The 24,116-nt window shown below is 40.5% G+C and overlaps 1 protein-coding gene across 1 annotated transcript in view; it reads right to left on the reverse strand.

Moving 5' to 3' along the window:
* Positions 1-12,487: 12,487 nt before the first annotated feature.
* Positions 12,488-24,116, reverse strand: part of LOC126088415 (uncharacterized) — a 218,553-nt gene continuing 206,924 nt past the window's right edge. The window contains exon 9 of the mRNA XM_049906555.1: positions 12,488-12,810. Coding sequence (XP_049762512.1) covers positions 12,488-12,810 — 323 coding nt within the window. The remainder of the gene's footprint in view (positions 12,811-24,116) is intronic.

Consider the following 24,116-nt stretch of genomic DNA (forward strand, 5'->3'; position numbering starts at 1 on the left):
CTTGAGCAGCGCATGAAACAGAATTTACAGAGTGACCAAAAGAATATACATACCTCATAACCCTCTTTGCTAAAGTGCCATATTAACGTGACAATAACTCGAAACACCTTGCATATAGAGATGACTTATGAAATAAGAAACTGAAGGACCTCAATACGCAATTCTGAAAATAATTACAGGAAAACTTTTGAATTCGAGTATTTGTAAGACACAAAGTGCAGTAATAAAATTTATTGATTCTAATAATTGAAATTGTGGTACTTTTACAGCTATATGACAGAAATGTTCAGTAAGTATGACGGTATCGCAGTGAAATTATAGCCATTAAAATGCCATTAAATTTTCACGAAACTTAAAAGTAGAATCGCTGTGTAAAAGTAACATGTGTCACCTATCCTTTCAAAAACACACGAACATCCTTCGTGTTTCGTCAAAGCGATCACGCGGACCAAATGAATACCCAGCCGCGCTTACATCTCCATAGGGGAAGGGGTGTGGCGTAAGTGATGGAGAGAAGATTACGACCTGAAAATTTTATGATGAGGGGGGCAGCAGTAATTGCTGCCTGGGGCCGTCAGTTACAGAGCACCCTCCTACTCTTCCAACATCGAAAATCGTTACAACATCTGGCACTGAGCAAACTTAAGGAAGCCTTACTTCCCATCTCCTAAAAGGAATGTGTGGATAAACGGCATGTAGTTCTAATAATCAAGTTATTACGCTTTTGTATTGATTCCTAGATAAAGCTTTTGAAACACGTTTAAAAAAGCTAACCATACAATGATAAAATCTTAGATAGAGCTGTGATAATAATGTTTGCCAGATTTGCTAAGGCAGGCGACTTCATTACTCAGCATAGTGTGTAAATGTGTATCTGTGATGCGGGCAAATCACAACCTTAGAAACACTTAAATAAGTAGATTTTGAGATTTTTGTTCCATGAAGGAATGTACTTGTGAGTTGGCACACAAAAACGGTGTCATTTATCTAACTGTTCATTACAATTCTAGATGTTTTGCTATAGTAACTTTCTGTGGTGATCTCAACACAGATTTTCTAAGGAATCCTGAATGGTACTACGCATGAATATAAATATGGTGACGCAATTTTGTTTCATTAGCTGATATACTAAAACGAGATAAGTGTAGCAGGAATCTGACTGATATTTTCTTGAAACATTAGACTGAAAACAATCGAACAAATGTTTACTCTACAGGAACTGAGCCTAATACCATGGTGCACTGTTGTTTAAGAGAAACAACCTCTTGCAATACAAGATTGACGTTTCGCCATAGTAATTATTTGTGATAATTAATGATTCAATCACAAAAAAATTTCAATAATTTGCAAGGAACCGACTGGAATATAATTTCGAGGAAACAGAATGGTAACCTCGTACTTGTGTAACTTGTTAAGTTTGGGTTATTATTTGACAGTAGTTTGTTGCATATTGTGACAAGTAAACTAAAAATTACAATAACAACTGAAAACTTAAAGAAGTGGTATCTGTTTTGTCCATTGGACTCTTTTTATCGTAACATCAATAAGTAAGGAAACAAAAGAAAAATTCGGAGTAGGTATTAAAATCCATGGAGAAGAAATAAAAACTTTGAGGTTCGCCGATGACATTGTAATTCTGTCAGAGACAGCAAAGGACTTGGAAGAGCAGTTGAACGGAATGGATGGTGTCTTTAAGGGAGGATATAAGATTAACATCAACAAAAGCAAAACAAGGATAATGGAATGTAGTCGAATTAAGTCGGGTGATGTTGAGGGTATTAGATTAGGAAATGAGACACTTAAAGTAGTAAAGGAGTTTTGCTATTTGGGGAGCAAAATAACCGATGATGGTCGAAGTAGAGAGGATATAAAATGTAGACTGGCAATGGCAAGGAAAGCGTTTCTGAAGAAGAGAAATTGGTTAACATCCTGTATAGATTTAAGTGTCAGGAAGTCATTTCTGAAAGTATTTGTATGGAGTGTAGCTATGTATGGAAGTGAAACATGGATCGTAAATAGTTTGGACAAGAAGAGAATAGAAGCTTTCGAAATGTGGTGCTACAGAAGAATGCTGAAGATTAGATGGGTAGATCACATAACTAATGAGGAAGTATTGAATAGGATTGGGGAGAAGAGAAGTTTGTGGCACAACTTGACCAGAAGAAGGGATCGGTTGGTAGGACATGTTCTGAGGCATCAAGGGATCACCAATTTAGTATTGGAGGGCAGCGTGGAAGGTAAAAATCGTAGGGGGAGACCAAGAGATGAATACACTAAGCAGATTCAGAAGGATGTAGGTTGCAGTAGGTACTGGGAGATGAAGAAGCTTGCACAGGATAGAGTAGCATGGAGAGCTGCATCAAACCAGTCTCAGGACTGAAGACCACAACAACAACAACATCCATAAGTAAGGATTGTACTTTGATTACCAGCTACAAAAATAATTTCGATTTATTATTTTAAAAAATCAATAAAAATTCTAAAAGTAGCCGCCTTGTGAGAGAAATTAATAATTCAAACAACAGAGTTAATTTATAAATTAAATGTCTCAATTAAGATCCACTTAAGATTCGCCAGCTTTGGACATTCAGTAAAATGCCACCTGCAGTGCTACAAAGCTAATTTCTTTCTCTGTGAGGAGAAAAAACGGAATTAAGAATTTCATAATTTTTAATTATTTTGTAAATAATTGCAATTAGTCGTCAAGTCCTAAATAATCCCCAGAGGGCGTCGACTGGAGTGCTAAATCTCTCCTGGCAGAGACATGTGCTATAGCAGTAAGTATGGGGGAGGATCTACGTACTGTGAAACCTATATCAGCGCCTGCAATGAGATCAGAGATCATTCGAGAATGCTATGAGACGCTTGTGAGGCTAGGGGAAAACAGCTGCTGCATGTCCCTGGTCCGTGAGGAATTACTGGTAACGAACAAGCTGATATGCTGGCCAGAGCAGGCGGGATGACTCGATTTGTGGGTCCGGGACCTGTCGTAGACATCACCCAGGCGATAGTTGATACGTGAAGCCGTTGGCGCCAGTCGCTTCTCTCTATTCATTTAAGATCTCTGCGATTGACTGTGTATCGCGTGGCCACGGTTTTCCTCTTCGGTCCCTTTTCGGCTATGTAAGAGCACGACGCTTTGGGGAGAGGGCTGGTTTTAGTCAGTTGATTAGTGCTCCGGTATGCAATCTTATTGTCTGTGGTCGCTCTTTGCACATCCTCTGCCTCTTTCTGTCACGTGGGCAGTGGGGCTGCGGACGGACGGTCGGCGAGTCTATACGGCATCTAGTGAGAGGACGATGGTCTCGTCTGTGCTGTTAAACGACTTGAAAGAATGTGAGAAGTTTATTATTAATTTGTTACTTTTACCAGAAGAAGATAATAGTGGATTTGTATCGTTTCTATTAGCAACTCTTTTTCCTGATCAAGTTCTGGTCCGTCAGTGATAAAGTTGGAAATAGAGCAAGGACAGAACCAGTGGCATAGTTATAATCTTCGCTATTTGCAACAAGATTGTATTGTGAACATTTTAATTATTAATTTACAAAGCGAATAGTGACAGCCAGTGCAATGTCACCAATGTTGCCTGAAGTGCTGTTATTTATAGTATTCTGCAGAACCGTGGCATCGATTAGACGTGCGCCTAACTTAAGTTCTGTCCCATATGTGTGAGGCTGATAGAAAAAATTTTGTGGGAGTAATTTGTGTAGATCACTATTTCATGTTAGTAGGAAGTGCTGAATGCGAATGGCTTGTAGGTTCCTTGTGGCCGTATTCCTGTTCCGAATTTTTTCTGTAGTTGTAATTATAGTTATTCAGGATGGTTTTATGTTGTTGTTTCAGTAGTATAGTCAGCGATGTGTGTCATCCGTTGTAGCTGGTCGTTTAATCGGGGGACGACGCCTTGGCGGCAGCCTGTTTGAATTGTAACCGACAGCGCGGTCGCTGTGTTTATCAGTAGACTCCAGTTTTCCGGCGAATTTAAGTTGAGTATTTTATTGTTTGTTCCTGGTGACAACAAGACGCCCGTCTTCCTGTCTTCACCGTTCCATCCAGCTTTCATTCAAACTCGGTCTGAGTTGTAGTTGCCGCGAACTTCTGATGTACCACTACTTGTCACTGAAATACTGTAATAGCTGAAAGATGCCTTTCACTGTACTGGGTTTTTAGTACCTTCTTGTGAGAGAGAAATTGCGAGTTGTTTCTGCTTTACGTCTTAAAAGGTGTCCTGCTTCTGTTCCTCTTGTTCGTATGGTTCTTAAGATTTATGGAAAGACGGTTTTAAAATTATGTATTGTTTGGCGTGGGCTTTGACGCCCGTAGACATTTTGTCTGTTTTTATTCTGGGGTCTTGCCAAATAAAACCTGTTGGAAATTACAGCCCAGATATTGCCTTTAATTGGTAATTATTGCGTTGTCTTCACTGAGTTGAATTATCCTTGAGCGTGTGTTCAGCGTCACAATAGTAGTCTCTAAACTACGTAGCTGGATCAAAGGGAAGCACGTAGAATATTGGATTAAAGCCAAAAAAACCAAAAACGTGGCAACCTGATTCAGAAACAACGTTTAAATAGATGTTCTGTAATGCTGGGCTTGAACAGAAGGCATATTAAACACATGATAGTTCTAATGACTGGCTATATTAATTTCAGGGACCACCTGCACACGATGATGATAGAGAAGAAGCCCCCTGTGTGCAGTCTCTGTGATACGAGGGAGCTAACTTCACTACATTTAATCTTCAAATGCGTGGAGCAGTGCAGACAAAACACACAAAATACTTCGGTCATTGATTCCAGAAGGAATTGCGGTCAATAGAGGTCCAGTAAAGGGACTCTACTACTCTATTAGGCTGCTGGTTGATTTTTCTAGAATGACGGGGAAAGATATCGCACAGTAAAGTCAGTTTTGGGGAGGTTAGGATCATTGTTGTTTTGTCTCCCTGGTTAAATGAAATCATAGGTCCAAGAGTGAATTTCATAATGTCCATTATTTTACTTTATTATAGAAGTAGAAATTAAGAGCAACCACAAGATTAAATGTTGATTCCAGAAGGAACTGCGGTCAATAGAGATCCAGTAAAGGGACTCCTACTACTCTATAAAGCTGCTGGTTGATTTTCCTAGAATGACGGGGAAAGATATCGCACTGTAAAGTCAGTTTTGGGGATCCCCCCCCCCCCCCCCCCATTGCTATGTTGTTATAACAAAGTGCTAGTGCTATCACGTAAATGACTCATCTTAGTACAAAAAGCGAAACAAGTATGAAATGAGGAAGAAAATTCCAGTTAAACTGGTTGCGAAATGAAACTTCCTGGGAAATTAAATCTGTGTGTTGCATCGAGACCTAAACTCGGGACCCGGAAACAGCCCCCAGCCTGCGGCCAAGCCATCTCTCCGCAATATCCTTTCTTCCAGGGCCGCGCGGGGTAGCCGTCGTGCGGTCTCGGGCACCGGGCACCTTGTTACGGTTCGTCCCCCCCCCCCCCCCATCCGAGGTTCGAATCCTCCCTCGGGCATGGGTGTGTGTTGTTGTTAGTTTAAGTTAGATTAAGAAGTGTGTAAGCTTAGGAACCGATGACCTAAGCAGTTTCGTCCCTTGAGATCTTACCGCGAATTTCCAATTTTTTTCCTTTCTTCCAGGAATGCTAGTTCTACAAGGTTCGCAGGAGAGCTTCTGTGATGTTTAGAAAGTAGGAGACTAGGTACAGGCAGAACTGAAGCCGTAAGGACGGGACTTGATTCGTGCTTGGGTAGCTCAGTTGGTAGAGCACTTGTGTGCGAAAGGCAAAGGTCTCTAGTCTCGGTCCGGAACATAGTTTTAATCTGCCAGGAAGTTTCATATCAGCGTACACTCCGCTGCAGAGTGAAAATTTCATTTTGGTAGCGAAATGTTCATTTGTCACATGACAGCCCATTCTCACAATCAGTAAATATTAAAGGTTCAGCATCTTCAGAAAACAAAGCAAACCAAGGGCAGTGTAGATTACGATACACCTTTGCTGATGAAATTTTTTTTAGAAAACTTGTTGTACGCCCTCTCCACTACACATTACGTTTACAACGTCACTTCAAAATGTACATGTTACAGATATGCTTGCTTACACTGGATGCAAAGATAGTTACAGATGCAATTAATGGAGCTTGATTATTCGTTATCCTCCAGACACAGTTTCATTATTTTATGAAATGGTTATATTCTTAAAAGTTTTTCTTTTCTTTTAAAAGTATGAATGAGCTGCAACAGAATATAGACATGTACACAGAGTTTTCATAATTAAAGTTGCAGTTTCAAAACACGGTCGAAAGAGAACCACTGTAGATAACATCATATTTGAATAGCATATTATTACACAGAGAAGAACTCCATTCAACAAAAAAGACAAATTAATGACAATTTTACCAATAGACAGCGCTGTAAGCCTCTGAAGGTAAATAGGGTCGGCTGAAAATGGCAGATGAATCGCAATACGACGGCTACGGTTTAACCATCCATACTGTTCAATGTGCGTTACTGGACAATTTCGGCAGTCAACAGTCGTGACACAGTTTGTTAGGTAAACCCATCCACCACGACAAGGTCGTGGAAAAAATCGGTTTTGCTGTTCACCGTTTTCTGCCAAAAGTTGAAATCGAGGGACAGCATGTTCCACAACACATCGTAGCGTCTTGGGGGATCACGTTCAGAATGCGTCGCGCAATACGTGCCTTCATTTCAGCTACGCTCGTAATTGGGGCACTGAAAAAAACATCTCTCAGATATCCCCACAATCAGAAGTCACACGGATTGAGATCAGGCGAAGGTGCAGAGGAAGGACGGCTGAGAGACGGCTGGTAATTCTAGCATTTCCGAATTACCGCTGCAGCAGCCACTTTACTGGCAGTACAATGTGCGGAGGAGCGCCATCTTGCGCAAAAATGATCCTACTGACACGTCCACACTGTAGAAGGGTTGGAAAAGCGATGGTGCGCGAAAGAGTCTTATCCCGTTTACCAGTGACGGTACCCGCACGACTCATCTCCTCGAAGAAATACGGCCCTACGATAAGTGATACCGTCAACCTGCTTCATATGGTCACGTTTGTTGAATTTAAGTGGTACCGGTTGATGTCCGTGAGGATTTTCCATTGCCTATATTCTGCAGTTCTGCGTACTGACATATCCTTGGGGCTGAAACTGTCAGAACGTTCCATGACCACATATTGTCTACCTCAATACGAGCAAAAAACTCCAGAGCGAAGGTTTGTCTTGCTGGCAGGTCAGCAGGAAGCAACTCCTTAACGTGTATGTTCTTTTGGTAGATAACAATCCAGGATGTTTCGTAAGTTTATGCACCATGCTCAGAGGCATATCCAACGTTCGGGCAATTCCCTGTGCACTAGATGTTTGCACACCACCGTTGGACACGCCCTTCAGTGGTGTGGTCACATTTCGACAGACATCGGGTCAACTGCTTTGCTGCCCCGTCATACTGCGCTTCGAAATAACCTGTCTTTTCGAATTTAGTAATCATTTTCTCCAGGCCCTTAGCAGACATCGGCCCAATGATTTTTTTAAATTTTAATCACACCCTTGAGGATCCGGAACTTCTGCAGCGCTACTGGTGCACAGCCACTGTTTTTGTAAAGGAGCTTTACCACCATAATGACAGTCATCTTGGGCGTCTCGAACGCAAACTGCGGAACACGTGTGTGCCGCCCATATGTGGTTGTGCGTAGTCCAACGCTTACAGCGTGATCTCTTGCTCTTTTTTTTTTTTTTTTTTTTTTTTTTTTTTGCAGTGACGCTTTCCCCTGCATCAATAACATGCTATTCAAATTTGACGTCATTCCCAGTAATGATTCTCTTTCTACAGAGTTTTGAAACGGAACCTTTAATTATGAACACCCTGTTTTCAGTGATTATACATAGATAAATAAATGTTTCTTGTATTTTGAAAACGTGAATGCGCTGCAACAGAATATGGACTTGAGCACAGTACAACGGTTATGTTAAATGCTTGTTGTTGTTGTGGTCTTCAGTCCAGAGACTGGTTTCATGCAACTCTCCATGCTACTCTATCCAGTGCAACCTTCTTCATCTCCAGAACCTATTGCAACCTACATCCTTCTGAATCTGTTTAGTGTATTCATCTCTTGGTCTCCCTCTACGATTTCTACCCTCCGCGCTGCCCTCCAATACTAAATTGGTGATCCCTTGCTGCCTCAGAATATGCCCTACCAACCTATCCCTTCTTCTAGTCAAGTTATGCCACAAATTTCTCTTCTCTACAATTCTGCTCAATACATCCTCATTAGTTATGTAATCTACCCATCTAATCTTCAGCATTCTTCTGTAGCACCACATTTCGAAAGCTTCTATTCTCTTCCCGTCTAAACTATTTATCGTCCACGTTTCACTTCCATACATGGCTACACTCCATACAAATACTTTCATAAACCACTTCCTGACAAATCTGTACTCGATGCTAACATATTTCTCTTCTTCAGAAATGCTTTCCTTGTCACTGCCAGTCTACGTTTTATACCCTCTCTACTTCGACTATCATCAGTTATTTTGCTTCCCAAGTAGCAAAACTCATTTACTACTTTAAGCGTCTCATTTCCTAATCGAATTCCCGCAGCATCACCCGATTTGATTCTACTACATTCCATTATCCTCGTTTTGCTTTTGTTGATGTTCATCTTATATCCTTTCAATACACTGTTCATTCCGTTCAGCTGCTCTTTCAGGTCCTTTGCTGTCTCTGACAGAATTACAATGTCATCGGCGAACCGCAATGTTTTTATTTCTTCTCCATGGATTTTAATACCCACTCCGAACTTTTCTTTTGTTTCCTTTACTGCTTGCTCAGTATACAGATTGAATAGCATTGGGGAGAGGCTACAACCCTGTCTTACTCCCTTCCCAACCACTGCTTCCCTTTCAAGCCCGTCGACTCTAATAACTGCCATCTAGTTTCTGTACAAATTGTAAATAGCGTTTTGCTCCCTGTATTTTACCCCTGCCACCTCCAAAATTTGAAAGAGAATATTCCAGTCAATATTGTCAAAAGCTTTCTATAAGTCTACAAATGCCAGAAACGTAGTTTTGCCCTTCCTTAATCTATTTTCTAAGATACGTCGCACGGTCAGTATTGCCACACGTGTTCCAACATTTCTCCTGAATCCAATCTGATCTTCCCCGAGGTCGGCTTCTACCAGTTTTTCCATTCGTCTGTAAAGAATTCGTGTTAGTATTTTGCAGCCGTGGCTAATTAAACTGATAGTTCGGTAATTTTCACATCCTCAGCACCTGCTTTCTTTGGGAATGGAATTATGATGTTCTTCTTGAAGTCTGAGGGTATTTCGCCTGTCTCATACATCTTGTTCACTAGATGGTAGAGTTTTGTGACGCCTGGCTCTCCCAAGGCTGTCAGTAGTTACAGTGGAATGTTGTCTACTCCCGAGGCCTTGTTTCGACTTAGGTCTTTCTGTGCTCTGTCAAACTCTTTACGCAGTAACATATCTTCTATTTCATCTTCATCTGCATTCTCTTCTATTTCTATGATATTGTCCTCAAGAACATCGGTCTTGTGTATACCCTCTATATACTCCTTCCACCTTTTTGCTTTCTCTTCTTTCCTTAGAACTGGGTTTCCATCTGAACTCTTGATATTCATGCAAGTGGTTCTCTTTTCTCCAAAGGTCTCTTTAATTTTCCTGTAGGCGGTATCTATCTTACCCCTAGTAGTATGCGCTTCTACATCCTTACATTTGTCCTCTAGTCATCCCTGCTTCGCCATTTTGCACTTCCCGCCCCAGCGGCCGGCGTTTGTGAAGCACTTTCGGCTGAATAAATCACCCAGATCTTTCTGAAATTGTAATCAGTTTTTCTGTACATGTACATCTTTTCTACCGATTCCCATCCCTTGTGGATGATTCCTTCATGTTGCGTGTTTTTTTGTCTTTGAGTGTTCATAAAATTTGATAAGCACTCTTAGTTGTCTTATAAAAAGCTCTCAACGGCAGATACACAGACTACCTCGCGCACTGAAAGAAAACGATCAGTAAAACCGTTTTCATTTTTGTATCCGAGGAACTATTAATGGATACACAAGATTGGATTTATGAAAAGGTCGCCACCTATTAACAAACTCTTATTTAAAGAACCTTCAAAATCGCAGCGCGTCAGCAATTGTTAGTTAATATATTAAAAAACTAAAAACCCGCCTCGATTGCGAAAAAAGCACCTAGTGTTAAGTATTAACCCAGGTTTCGGCGTAGATAACTACTCCTTCTTCAGAACAACAATAAAACCCACAAGTGCCTAAGACAAGTGCCTATGTTCGATGGGCCATGACCTGCCATAAACTGCAGCTACAAACGGTCGCTCACTTACAAGCCGGACCCGCTATCTATGCACATGCGCAAGACAAGGGAAGTTACTTGAATGCGCATGCGCATACGAATACGAGAAAGTTTATACATGGGTCAGGGGTAAATAGCCCATATATTCCCAACCAAGGATCAACGTATATCAAAAAATGAAATGGACAGATCAAGAGACGAGCTAAATAGGAGATGAAACCTAAAAATAACCGCACACAGTTGATTATGCTAGTTGCTTATATATGAAGTTACCTATGACAACAGGAGGAACTCTTAAAAACTATACCTAAAGCCAGTAGTTAGCCAGGAGGGGGGGGGAGGGGCAGAGAGGACGTAATCTAAAGTTTCGTGGTAATAAAGAATATAGGGATAAAACGTGAGGTGTTCAACGGGCTAAAATCACCTTCATCATAAAAGGAAAATGAGGATGAAAGGAAGAAGATGAACGGCTTGACCAACCGTGCTCGCCAATCAGCGCGCGCTTGTGATAATCCCCAGATCATCAGATTTACAAGTATGAAGAACAAAGTAAAGATGCGAAACCTTCAAAAAATTTTCTATTTCTTTTTAGGAGTTGGTCATTGAGGATATTGTCTTTAACATGTTGCAGATGCTTAAAGATCTGCATTTCTTCTAAAACATCCAGTTTTAAGCCCTTAACCTCGACATGAAGTAACTCGATATTAATTGGAGGGCTCGGCGCATGAGCCGTTTGCACGTGTTCCGTGTAAGTAAAGCCCTTAGTACCGTCACCGCTTCTAGTAAGAGTATGCTCTTTATACCTGAGACCCAGAGCTTGCCCCGTTTGTCCGGTGTAAAATTTTGGACAATCCCCGCATGTAATTTTATATACTCCTGATTTGGAAATTTTATCGCTCTTACTCTGCAAGGAGTGAATTAAATTCCTATGTAAACTATTATTAGTAGAATATGCGACTCTGAAAATATGGGCTCTGAGTAAACGCCTAAATTTTTTAACTTATATTGCCTTATTTAAAGGCCACATTTCCCTGTGAATGCACATTGCCGTAAGAGTGGCAGGGACTACATTATTGTTGTGTACATAGTTCCGCGTAGTCTGTGCGTACACAACTTTCCCACTAGAGCGCACCCCGCTAAGCACAACAGCGCAGGCGCAGGGCTCGTCCATCTCCGCATTACGAGATGGTGCTGCCTTAGAGACGGACCAAATTCTGCTTCAGCCGATCCGTGTATTAATATGTAACGCAGCCGATGAGATTGCTGCTAACGTAGAAACTTTTCTCCTCGCGGATCACACTCGCACAGTGATACCTGAACGCGCGAGGTATTATAACAAGTATACAGACCTTCGATTAGTCAGTCTGAATTTGTCTGCACCACTCTGTACCAGTCTATAGTCAAGTTTCAGTCTGCACCATATTCCTGTACATAGCCATGAAGATAAATGAATAGACACTTTTGTCAAGTATCAGAGATATGTGAGAATAAGAGTAACATACCAAGACCAAAGGAACTTCCGACTGTCAATTGTAAACAGCATCCAGAATCAAGTTACGTAATGTCTATGCTTCTTATTATTTTAATAAATGTGTGTGAAAATTAATCAAGTTCTGTTTAAAGTTGGTCACCGTCAATCTGCTACTTTAAGTGTGAAAGTGGCATTTCTATCGTCTGACCTAACGGCAGAAGATAAACACGCCACGATCAGACCACGAGACATATTGCTGACACTCGCCTACTTCGTTAGAGCGACAGGTCAAATAATTTGATGGTGTGTGTACCGAAGGTCTTACAGTACGCACACCACAGTTATCAAGTTTTGTCCCGCTGGTAGTCATGAGCATCCCAGACGGAAAGGACGACCGAGGTCAATGAACTGTTCAGAACGGCCGTCTGGGCGATGGTAATATGCCGTCGTCCACGTGCTGCTGACGGTCCAGCGCCACGCAGTGAGATCGGGGGAAACACTTGGCGCCTTCGAGAATTCCATGGACTTGTCGGCATGTTCTCTCAACTATTTCCAGCTCCTTAGAAAATACACAGCAATTTCGCTGCCGCCAGCGCAAGGAGGGTGCGGGAAGAGGCGGGAGAAGGAAAAGAGAGACAGAGAGAGAGAGAAGGAAAGAAGCAGGAGGGCTAGAGAAGAAACTCGGCTGACTCTTCAGAGACGCGGCAGCAGTCGTGTTTTTCTTCCAGGGGAGCGGCGTTCGTCCCGTGGGCGAGCAGCAGCGGCGGCGGCAAGCGACGCGTCCCCTGGGAGGTGGCAGGAGTGAGGTGGGTGGGGAGGCGCGCGCATCTAGCTCGGCTGTGCTGCGCTGCGCTCCGGATCACTGGAGGGAAGGCCCGCGGCGCGGCTGCAATCCGGTCAGGCTTCACTCGCTGATAACCAAGCACGGCGAGCGACGACAGCACGGCAGGTATGACACCACGCTTCTGATCCAACAGTACGCCACTACAGGCTGCGTCACAGGGGTGACACACATACATCTATGTATTCAAAAACACTCGATCTGTGGCATCTATTCAATAATAGAACCGATATACACTGACGTCACAAAGTCTTGAGGTACCTCCTAGCCGGCAGCTGTGGCAGAGCGGTTCTAGGCGCTTCAGTCTGGAATCTGTAAGGAAACTGGTTCTCTACTTATAAAAACAAAAAAAAAACTTTTAAATAATAAACCATGACCTATACCAGGAATCTGACTACCCCTGTCAGTCATGGACGAAAATAAAATTAGGCATAGTCTTTGTCAGAACGTGCAGAATCTTATGTGGGGCCAATAAGACGTCAATTTTAATCTAAATATTGTATGCCGATGTTTAGGTAATAAAAAAATACATAAGAATATACAGCCTACAGTTGCAGGTTAACTTTATCGTTTACCTAGATTTCAACGTTAGTAATAACGTCTTCTTCAGAACCTGCAACAAGTTAATATTATAATGCGCTAGTAAATTATATTAGATATGGTCATCCTACAGGATGCAACGTATAGTACTTACATAAATTATTATTTAAATGTTTGCCTAAAACAGGCCATGTCCTAAGTCAACTTCATAAAACTTGATACATAACCATAAGGTTTTCTCACTTCTATTAAACCAACTGTAGAAATTCACTTTAAGCCCGTTGTATGGGCCTCGTCGTGTAACTAGAGACTGCGGACCGCGAGGGCTTCGCGGTCTGCCTCACAGAGGGCGGCGCGCATGCGCGAGACGTATAGAATCACGCGCCAGATAACATTTTTGCTATGAATTAATTTTATATTTTACTATTATAAGTTAATTACAGTATCCAGCATGACTACGTTTTACATTCTACTACAGAGCTTTCTAAACTAACCAACAGATCTCGTATTAACGTCTGTAGGAAAGGATCTATTATTACAGAAACTGTGAGGTCACATGCATTATGAATTATTGTGAATAATAATTTATGTAAGTACTATACGTTACACCTTGTAGAATGACCATATCTAATATAATTTACTAGTGCATTATAATATTAACTTGTTGCAGGTTCTGAAGAAGACATTATTACTAACGTTGAAACCTAAGTAAACGATAAAGTTAACCTGCAACTGTACGCTGTATATTGTTATATAAACAATATCAGTTGCTGTCGCTGTATTCCCAAAATATCAATGGATATTGCAAGAGCGTCGTAAGAGCGATGACTGTCTTCAATCGTATGCACTGTGTTATCTCTGCATAGGATTCGTATATCTCGACGTTCAAATACGTCGCCAACCATAGCAACTGCAACTTCATTAATGGTCGGTGCATTACATCGGCCCGCGTGCTGCCCAGATGGTACTTTGTCTGCTGTATAATTGTCGTTTTGCAATCTGTTTGAAACGGTATTGAACAACTGGACCAACTGGTTGTGATTCTGTAAAAACGGTTCTAAAATACCCACAATTTCTCGCTCCTCTATCTGCTCGATATTGTTGTACTGGCAGCGTGCGTTTATTTGCTGCTCCTCATCACCCATGAAGTAGATTTGCAGAAATTTTGAATCGGTATCAGGCATCGGCATTAAAGAACCAATTTGATGATACACTTGGCCCTGAATCTTAAACGTTGAGTGAAAATTGCGACCATCCTCATTCTGAACGATTTTTGTTGCTCCAAATGATGTCACTTGAAAGCATGAATTGAATGGTTCCAACGGCGAATTCAGTGGTGCCAATACAAGTTTTCCAGAAGCGCAGCAGAAACCGACCGATTCACCTTTGTATTTGAGTGCATGACAGTGTCGGCATTGTTTGTTCATAGCACCGATTACAATTTGTGAATGTGACGAATAGTCGATGTCCGACTCATATTCAAACGCAAGGCGAAGAAGTGATGCATGTGTCAATGCGCGATACACTTGCAAACGCTGTTGTTCACGTGTTCTGAATGTGTCGGTGACTCGTTGAGTATATCAATGCATTAGCTCGAAGGCATTCGTTGCGTTGCTCTTGACTTGCATTAGCAAGTCTGATTGCAGCCTGGTTTCTTAAATTTTCATTGTCCGTCAATTGATCTTCTGCCGATCTATTTAACCGACGGCTCTGGACTAATTGTGAATTTCGAGTCCGTCGACCAATATTTCCTCCTCGTCGACGAAGACATGGCATTGTTTTATGTACGTAACTTATATGTGGATATAATACACTTAATATTCGCTGAAATGTGACACCTGAAATATCAAAAGACACCGTAAAAAAATGAAAATGTCAAAATAACGAAACACACATAATATAATACACTCCAATTAAAATGTCGAAAAATAAACGAAATCCTATGCACGTAACTTATATCTGAATATACGAGGGCAGTTCAATAAGTAATGCAACACATTTTTTTTCTCGGCCAATTTTGGTTGAAAAAACCGGAAATTTCTTGTGGAATATTTTCAAACATTCCCGCTTCGTCTCGTATAGTTTCATTGACTTCCGACAGGTGGCAGCGCTGTACGGAGCTGTTAAAATGGCGTCTGTAACGCATGTGCGTTGCAAACAACGGGCAGTGATCGAGTTTCTTTTGGCGGAAAACCAGGGCATCTCAGATATTCATAGGCGCTTGCAGAATGTCTACGGTGATCTGGCAGTGGACAAAAGCACGGTGAGTCGTTGGGCAAAGCGTGTCATCATCGCCGCAAGGTCAAGCAAGACTGTCTGATCTCCCGCGTGCGGACCGGCCGTGCACAGCTGTGACTCCTGCAATGGCGGAGCGTGCGAACACATTCGTTCGAGATGATCGACAGATCACCATCAAACAACTCAGTGCTCAACTTGACATCTCTGTTGGTAGTGCTGTCACAATTGTTCACCAGTTGGGATATTCAAAGGTTTGTTCCCGCTGGGTCCCTCGTTGTCTAACCGAACGCCATAAAGAGCAAAGGAGAACCATCTGTGCGGATTTGCTTGCTCGTCATGTGGCTGAGGGTGACAATTTCTTGTCAAACATTGTTACAGGCGATGAAACATGGGTTCATCACTTCGAACCTGAAACAAAACGGCAATCAATGGAGTGGCGCCACACCCACTCCCCTACCAAGAAAAAGTTTAAAGCCATACCCTCAGCCGGTAAAGTCATGGTTACAGTCTTCTGGAACGCTGAAGGGGTTATTCTGTTCGATGTCCTTCCCCATGGTCAAACGATCAACTCTGAAGTGTATTGTGCTACTCTTCAGAAATTGAAGAAACGACTTCAGCGTGTTCGTAGGCACAAAAATCTGAACGAACTTCTCCTTCTTCATGACAACGCGAGACCTCACACAAGTCTTCGCACCCGAGAGGAGCTCACAAGACTTCAGTGGGCTGTTCTTCCTCATGCACCCTACAGTCCCGATCTCGCACCGTCGGATTTCCATATGTTTGGCCTAATGAAGGACGCAATCCGTGGGAGGCACTATGCGGATGATGAAGAAGTTATTGATGCAGTACGACGTTGGCTCCGACATCGACCAGTGGAATGGTACCGTGCAGGCATACAGGCCCTCATTTCGATGTGGCGTAAGGCCGTAGCATTGAATGGAGATTACGTTGAAAAATAGTGTTGTGTAGCTAAAAGATTGGGGAATAACCTGGTGTATTTCAATGCTGAATAAAACAACCCCTGTTTCAGAAAAAAAATGTGTTGCATTACTTATTGAACTGCCCTCGTAATACGCTCAATATTGCACACAAAAATGCAACGCCGCCTACCGTGCTGATTTAAGAATGTAAATTTTCCAGGCCCCCCACTTGAATGCATACAGAAGAATTCATTCAAGTCGATCTAGCCGTTTAGTTGCAGTATGGATAAATAACCTAGATACTGACTGCAGTGCCATTTGCCGGGCTGATTTGTGAATCTAAACCATCCAGGGTGCCACCCAAACGCATACAAAAAAATTCATTCAAATCGGTCCAGCCGTTTAGGAGGAGTTCAGTGACATACACACGTACAGTAGAATTATATATATAAAGAAAATATTAGGTAATTCAGTACAATTATTATATAGATGCGATAAATCACTTTAACGGGGGTCAAATGAACAATTAAAGTCAACATAATTCCAGTAAACCTGCAAAAGTATATATATATATATATATATATATATATATATATATATATATATATATATATATATATATATATATATATATATATATATATATTGTAGGGGCCTACATAGACATCGCGCATCTGCTAGGTACATACGAAGTACGTAATTTCGTTTTGAAGCTGACAGCCAACGAGGAAATAGGTGCAAAAATACTATTGGTCAGTTTTCAAGCAGTAATGGCGGACAGCATCAGCTGGTAATATACGTAATTTTATGGTAGCTAATTTTACTACACAAAAAATAAAATATGTACTCCCTCCAAAAGAAGTTACACACAAACATTAAAATAAAATCATGATGAACAGCAAAAAGTCTGAGAAGAATTTTGAAAGAAAATTATTAATTGAACTTTAATTTGACGGGGTTTCAACACTGTCAACAAGACGAAATAATGGAAAGAATATTTATTGGAACTAAACTAAATTGAACCTTGATATTGAGACAGTATTTTTAAAATAGATAATGTAACTGCAGTTGTCTTTAATTTTGAAATGAGAGAGAGAGCGTAATAATTTTCTTTTAATGTCTTAACTGTTGCTGCAGGCAGTGCGATGACGTCAGCGGTGGTCCGCGCGGACGATGTGTGAAGTTAATCCTGGTTCGTGGCGTGAAGATAATGATAGATCCTCCTGTTTCATTAATATTCCAGTTACGGCGGTGGTCCACGTCTCCGTTGTAGTCGAACCAGCTGGCAGCACTGGCGCGATAATAGTAGTTCCTATGTGTGCGTTGTCGTTAAGCGCGTTACTTTTTATTATTAAAAGTTCATTAATCACGCGGTGCGGTAGGTCGGAATTACGCAATGTCTTTAGTTTTTACGATATATAGCCGGTTAATTCCAATACTTCGCACAGTTCTTTCACCGTGTTGCCACAGGAGAACAGTCACATGTATTTATCACTGTAACAGTCCCTTAAACATCAGTTCAATTTACGTCGTCGTCTTTAAGACAGCATGGATGATATAATAAATGTTTCTTGATCAAATCACAGCACTGTTCTTTTACTTAACATTCTGGTTTGTTCCACTTTCACGTAATCCTAACATTTAGAGTCTCCACACGACAGTGGTGTCTGGTTCACGGCTAATTGTCACAAGTTCACACAGTATGTAAAATCCTCACCGCAAACACTCGATATACTTTTCAGGTTTTACTGTTCACTCAATAATGCACGATCTTCTATTAACACAGCAGACGCACTGTAATTAATTGTTTCTCCACGTATCACCGTCTTTCACGCCGAACTTCCCAACGTTTCTCCACCCGCGCACCGGCCGCGATACCACCACAGCTCACACGCTCTCTATCGATAGTCGTTCACTCTCTCTCTGACACAGTACTTCTCCTAGCCTAACCAAAGATTTACAAAGCATATAAAACCAGAACATTCATATTCGTATAATATAAAATATAAAACAAAAGCAAAACGAATGAAGAAACAATGTGACGTATTAATAAATAAAGAATAGCTGAAATAAATGATACATACGTACTATGACAAGGTAATGCACAAAAGAATATATATATATATATATATATATATATATATTATCGACTTTCGGGGAAAGCAATGTCTTTACAAACTGCGCTGCTGCTACGGTCGCATGTTCGAATCCTGCCTCGGGCATGGATGTGTGTGATGTCCTTAGGTTAGTTAGGTTTAAGTTGTTCTAAGTCTAGGGGACTGATGACCTCAGATGTTAAGTCCCATAGTGCTTAGAGCCATTTGAACCATTTCAACCTCCTAATACCGTGGCGAACCTTCTTTTTCCGGTAAAGTGCAGGAACTCAACGTAACATGGACTCAACAAGTCTCTGGAGGTCCCCTGCAGAAATATTGAGCAATGTTGCTCTAAAGCCGATAACTGCCGGTGCAAAATTTGTGTACGAGCTGACATCTCCTTTGCATCCCATAAATATTCATGTCGGTCGATCTCAGTGACCATATATTTCTCTCTAATTGTGCAGATTGTTCTTCAAACCAATCGCAAACAACTACGGCCCTAGTGACATGGCACAATGTCAGTCACAACAATTCCATCTTTGGTTTTTTAATGAGAAAAAAAAAATTATTATGTAAAAATGAATGGATGAAAATGGGGAAGAAATGGCTTTAAATATTTTTGTTAATTACTCTTTCAGCACGAACTTTGTTGTAGAACCCCTTTTTTACGTGTGGTAATAAAAATTCATTTAGACAGAATTAAGCACATTTAAAATTACGTGAACCTTAGCAACCCTCTCCTGCTGATAAATTCAAACTAACTGATTAATAACATTTATGACTTTGAAAATTATTTAAATTAAATTTTTTACGTATTTCGGCCTTGGCACACATTTTCTAAATGCAGTGGTTTTTTAAATATTTACTGAATTCTTTCCCGGCGTTAGCTATGGAACACAAGACTGTCTCTGTTAGCATAAAATGGTTAAATATTGCCAAGCCGACCTGAAGGTTTAATTATCATTGACAAAACACACTTCACTATACGTTTAAGTTATTTGCTTTAGAAATTGAAGGAACCAACAGATTAACAACTTCAACGTTAATTATCCGCCTATGAATGCACAAATGTAAAGCCAGTAATAAATCCAGTCAGCCTCAGGATCGCTGTAAAAGAAAAATATTTTGTAATTCACTGCTAATTTTACCTGCTCCCGATTTACGGGTTTGGTTAATTTTATAGCGGAACAATTTTTTAAATGTGACGCCGCTGCAAATCGTTCAGTCGCGGCACAGCCCAGCAACACCAACGATAATCGCTAAAAGTGCTGAAAATTCTTTAAAGAAATATTGTAGATGACATGGGCAAGCTAATTTACATTAGTAATACACAATTTTGATAAATTATAATGTATTTAGACCATAACAATAATTACAATTACACACCTTTATAATTTCTCCTCTAATGGCCGCTAAAGATAGATACAGACAAAAGAAGTCTACTCATTCATATAATGCTACGTCTCAGGTTCCTCTCTCTCTCAGCTCTCGAGGGAGACGACAAATAATGCACATTATGTAGTGCTTTTTATAGTATTGCTGATTTTGAATATCTCTTTGTAATCTTACAACATTATTTTCCTCTGTGGCTATGTTTTACATTTTTTCATCGCAGATATTAACATATTTCGTAATTAAATTATGAGTATAGAAATATTACAATCATAAATACATCGAGAATATTATTACAGAAAATATTACAATAATAACCAACGTCCTTTATACAAAATTAAATAATATTTTTTGTTAAACAATTACAGTATATACGAATTGCTTCTTTGTTGGTATGAACTGTACGTAGTGTTCTCATTACCGTACACGTTCCTAACAGGCGTGCCACAGTTGTGGCATTTGCAAATGTGCACGCTCGAGTTCAGCAATTCTGTGTGTCATTTCATGTTATTAATAGTGCGTGTGCTGCCAGGGAACGTTACAGTTTGGGAACATCAAGTCCATGAATAGTTGCAAATGGTCTTCAAGTAGCCGAACATACCCAAAGATCGGTTGAGTTGCACCAGAGTACCCAGTCCGTTTCAAGTAAACACACCATTCACCGTTATTGGGCCACCACCAGCTTGCACAGTGCCTTGTTGACAACTTGGCTCCATGGCTTCGTGCTGTCTGCGCCACACCCAAACCCTGTAACTAGCTCTCACAAACTGAAATCGTGACCCATCTGCCAATGTCACTGTTTCCCAGTCGTCTAAGGCCCAACCAATATGGTCACGAGCCAAGGAAAGGCACTGTGGGCGATAACGTACTGTTAGCAAAGTCACCAGCGTCGGTTGACTGCTGCCACAGCCCATTAACGCCAAATTTCGCCACACTGTCCTAGCGGATACGTACCTCGTACGTCCCGTATTGATTTCTGTGATTATTTCATACATTGTTGCTTGTCTCTAAGCACTGACAACTCTACGCAAACGCCTCTTCTCTCGGACCTTAAATGAAGACCGTCAGCCACTACGTTGTCCTTGGTGAGAGGTAATGTCTGAAATTTGCTATTCCGACACACTCTTGAAATGGTACCTCTCGGAATATTGAATTCTATTTTTCTATTTTACAGTCTATTTCCGTAGCACCAAATTGAGGAGCAATTCTCCAAAGTCGTGAAACATGTCAGTACATTACTTTAAAATATAAAAGTAATAAAAGAGAAACTAAATGTTTATGAACCCAAAAAAAAGGAAACCCATAAGTTTATGTAAACGCAGTCAACAGTAGACGCAGGAATCAGCTCAATTTTCCAAGGAACTCCTCGACAGAATAGAAGGAGTGACCCATGAGGAAACTCTTCAGTTTCGATTTGAAAGCGCTTGGATTACTGCAAAAATTTTTAAATTCTTGTGGTAGCTTATTGAAAATGGATGCAGCAGTGTACTGTACACAGAATTAAGCACATTTAAAATTACGTGAACCTTAGCAACCCTCTCCTGCTGATAAATTCAAACTAACTGATTAATAACATTTATGACTTTGAAAATTATTTAAATTAAATTTTTTACGTATTTCGGCCTTGGCACACATTTTCTAAATGCAGTGGTTTTTTAAATATTTACTGAATTCTTTCCCGGCGTTAGCTATGGAACACAAAACTGTCTCTGTTAGCATAAAATGGTTAAATATTGCCAGGCCGACCTGAACGTTTAATTATCATTGAGAAAACACACTTCACTATACTTTTAAGTTATTTGCTTTAGAAATTGAAAGAACCAACAGATTAACAACTTCAACGTTAATTATCCGCCTATGAATGCACAAATGTAAAACCAGTAATAAATCCAGTCAGCCTCAGGATCGCTGTCAAGGAAGTGCGATCCAAATGTACATTGGAGTTCTGCCTAGTATTAATTGAGTGAAAGCTGCTAATTCTTGTGAATAAGCTCGTATTGTCAGAATACCCCGACTAGTGAACATCGGTCGACAGTTCGGAAACTTACACCATTTATTGCCCTAACTGCTCGTTTGTGAGCCAAAAACATCCTTTGATAATGAGAAGTTACTGAAAATATAATACCATAAGACATTCGCGAATGAAAATAAGTAGAGTAGACTCCTTCCGTGTCGAACTATCACTTATTTCAGCTACCGTTCGAATAGTAAAACTGGCAGCAATAAGTCTTTGAACAAGATCCTGAACGTGGGATTTCCACAACACTTCACTATCTATCTGAACACGTAGAAATTTGAACTGTTGAGTTTCACTAATCATATGCCCATGCTGTGCAATTGAAATGTGGGGTTTTGTTGAATTGTGTGTTAGAAACTAAAAAAACTGAGTCTTACTATGATGTAGCGTTTATTTATTTTTTACAAGCCATGAACTTATGTCACAAACTGCACTATTTTAAACAGAGCCAGTGTTGCACACAACATCCTTTACTACGAAACTAGTGTCATCAGCAAACATAAATATTCCAGAATTACCTGTAATACTAGAGGGCATATCATTTATATAAATAATTAACAGGAGTGGCCTCAGCACTGATCCCTGGGGTACCCGCTCTTTGACCGTGCCTCACTCTGATCCCGCACCACTCTCAACACTGTGAATAATGACCTTTTGCTATATGTTGTTAAAGTAAGAGGTGAACCAATCGTGAGCTACTCCCCGTATTCCACAAAGGACCAGCTTATGGAGTAACATTTTGTGATCAACACAATCAAACGCCTTATTTAAATCGAAAAAGATCCCTAGCATTCGAATCCTTCTGTTTAATTCATCCATTTCCTCACAGTGAAAAGAGAATATATCGTTTTCAGTTGTTAAGCCCCCTTCTAAAGCCAACCTGTACATATGATAGCAAGCTGTGTGAAATAAAATGATCCGTTATCCTTACATACATAGCCTTTTCAAGAACTTTAGCGAACACTGATGGCTTAGAAATAGGCGTAAAATTGTCTACATGATCTCTTTCTCCCTTTTTATAAAGCGGCTTTACTACTGAGTACTTTAAGCGTTCAGGAAACTTATCATTCTTAAAGGAAAAATTACAACTATGGCTAAGTACATGGCTAGCACGTGCAGCACAGTACTTTAATATTCTGCTAGGCACTCCGTCATATCCATAAGAATCCTTAGTCTTCACTGATTTAATTATTGACTCAATCTCTCCCTTGTCAGTATCGCAGAGGAGTGTTTCAGACATCAGTCTTGGGAAGGCATTTTCCAAGAGAGTTATGTGACTCTCAGTAGAAACTAAGTTTTTATTTAATTCACCAGCAATGCTCAGAAAATGATTGTTTAATACTGTACGTACATCTGACTTATCAGTAATAGAAATATTTTCACTACGAACTGACTTTATATCGTCGACCGTGTACTGCTGACCAGACACTTCCTTCACGACTGACCATATTCTAAAAATTCTAATAACTGGCGCAATGGAATGTCACATACACTTAGTTCCAACTACTATTCCGCGTTCAAATTTTGTTAATTCCCGTCGTGCGGTCGTAACCAAGTTGGACAAACTTTTTCACATCACTGCCCTTTTATACCCTGTGTACAACCATCTGTATATGTGCATATCGCTAACCCATGACCTTTGTCATGTCAGAGAATTGATAAATCAGGAAAAGATACTGCAACATTAAACCTAAAAACCGAGCAACACCAGAAAAAACGTAATAAACAATTATGGTGCAATGAGGAACTCAATGAAACAAAAATAAATAGCTCCCATGGAAACAGAGTTGCAGTAGTAGATCCTACAACATTACAAAAACTGGATAAAGTATTAAGATCTGCAAATATTAGGAAGGCACCTAAATTAGATGGAATGAATATGGAACTTCTAATGGTATAACACGCAAATTGAGAATTTTACATTTGTTCTATAAATGCTGGAAAAATTGCCAAATATTTCTCTCTCTTTCTCAACAGCTCTAGTAAAACATGTTTACAAAGAAGGAGATAGCAAAAATTGTGAAAATTGTAGAGCAAATAGTGCCATCAAAACAGGATATAAAATGTATGCTAAATTAGTAATAAACAGACTAAGACTTAGTCGCTGATGAATCTTCCGGGCTGCATGACTGCCGTCGAAGATACCTTTCCGACCCTAATGTTCCTCGTACAGTTGCGCTAGACATCTTCGGAGATGCTCCAGATGACTGACAAGTTGGACGTATTACGCGTGTAAAGCGGGCGTGGTCG

The sequence above is a fragment of the Schistocerca cancellata genome, chromosome 6 (genome assembly GCF_023864275.1).
Source record: "Schistocerca cancellata isolate TAMUIC-IGC-003103 chromosome 6, iqSchCanc2.1, whole genome shotgun sequence".
Taxonomy (NCBI): domain Eukaryota; kingdom Metazoa; phylum Arthropoda; class Insecta; order Orthoptera; family Acrididae; genus Schistocerca; species Schistocerca cancellata.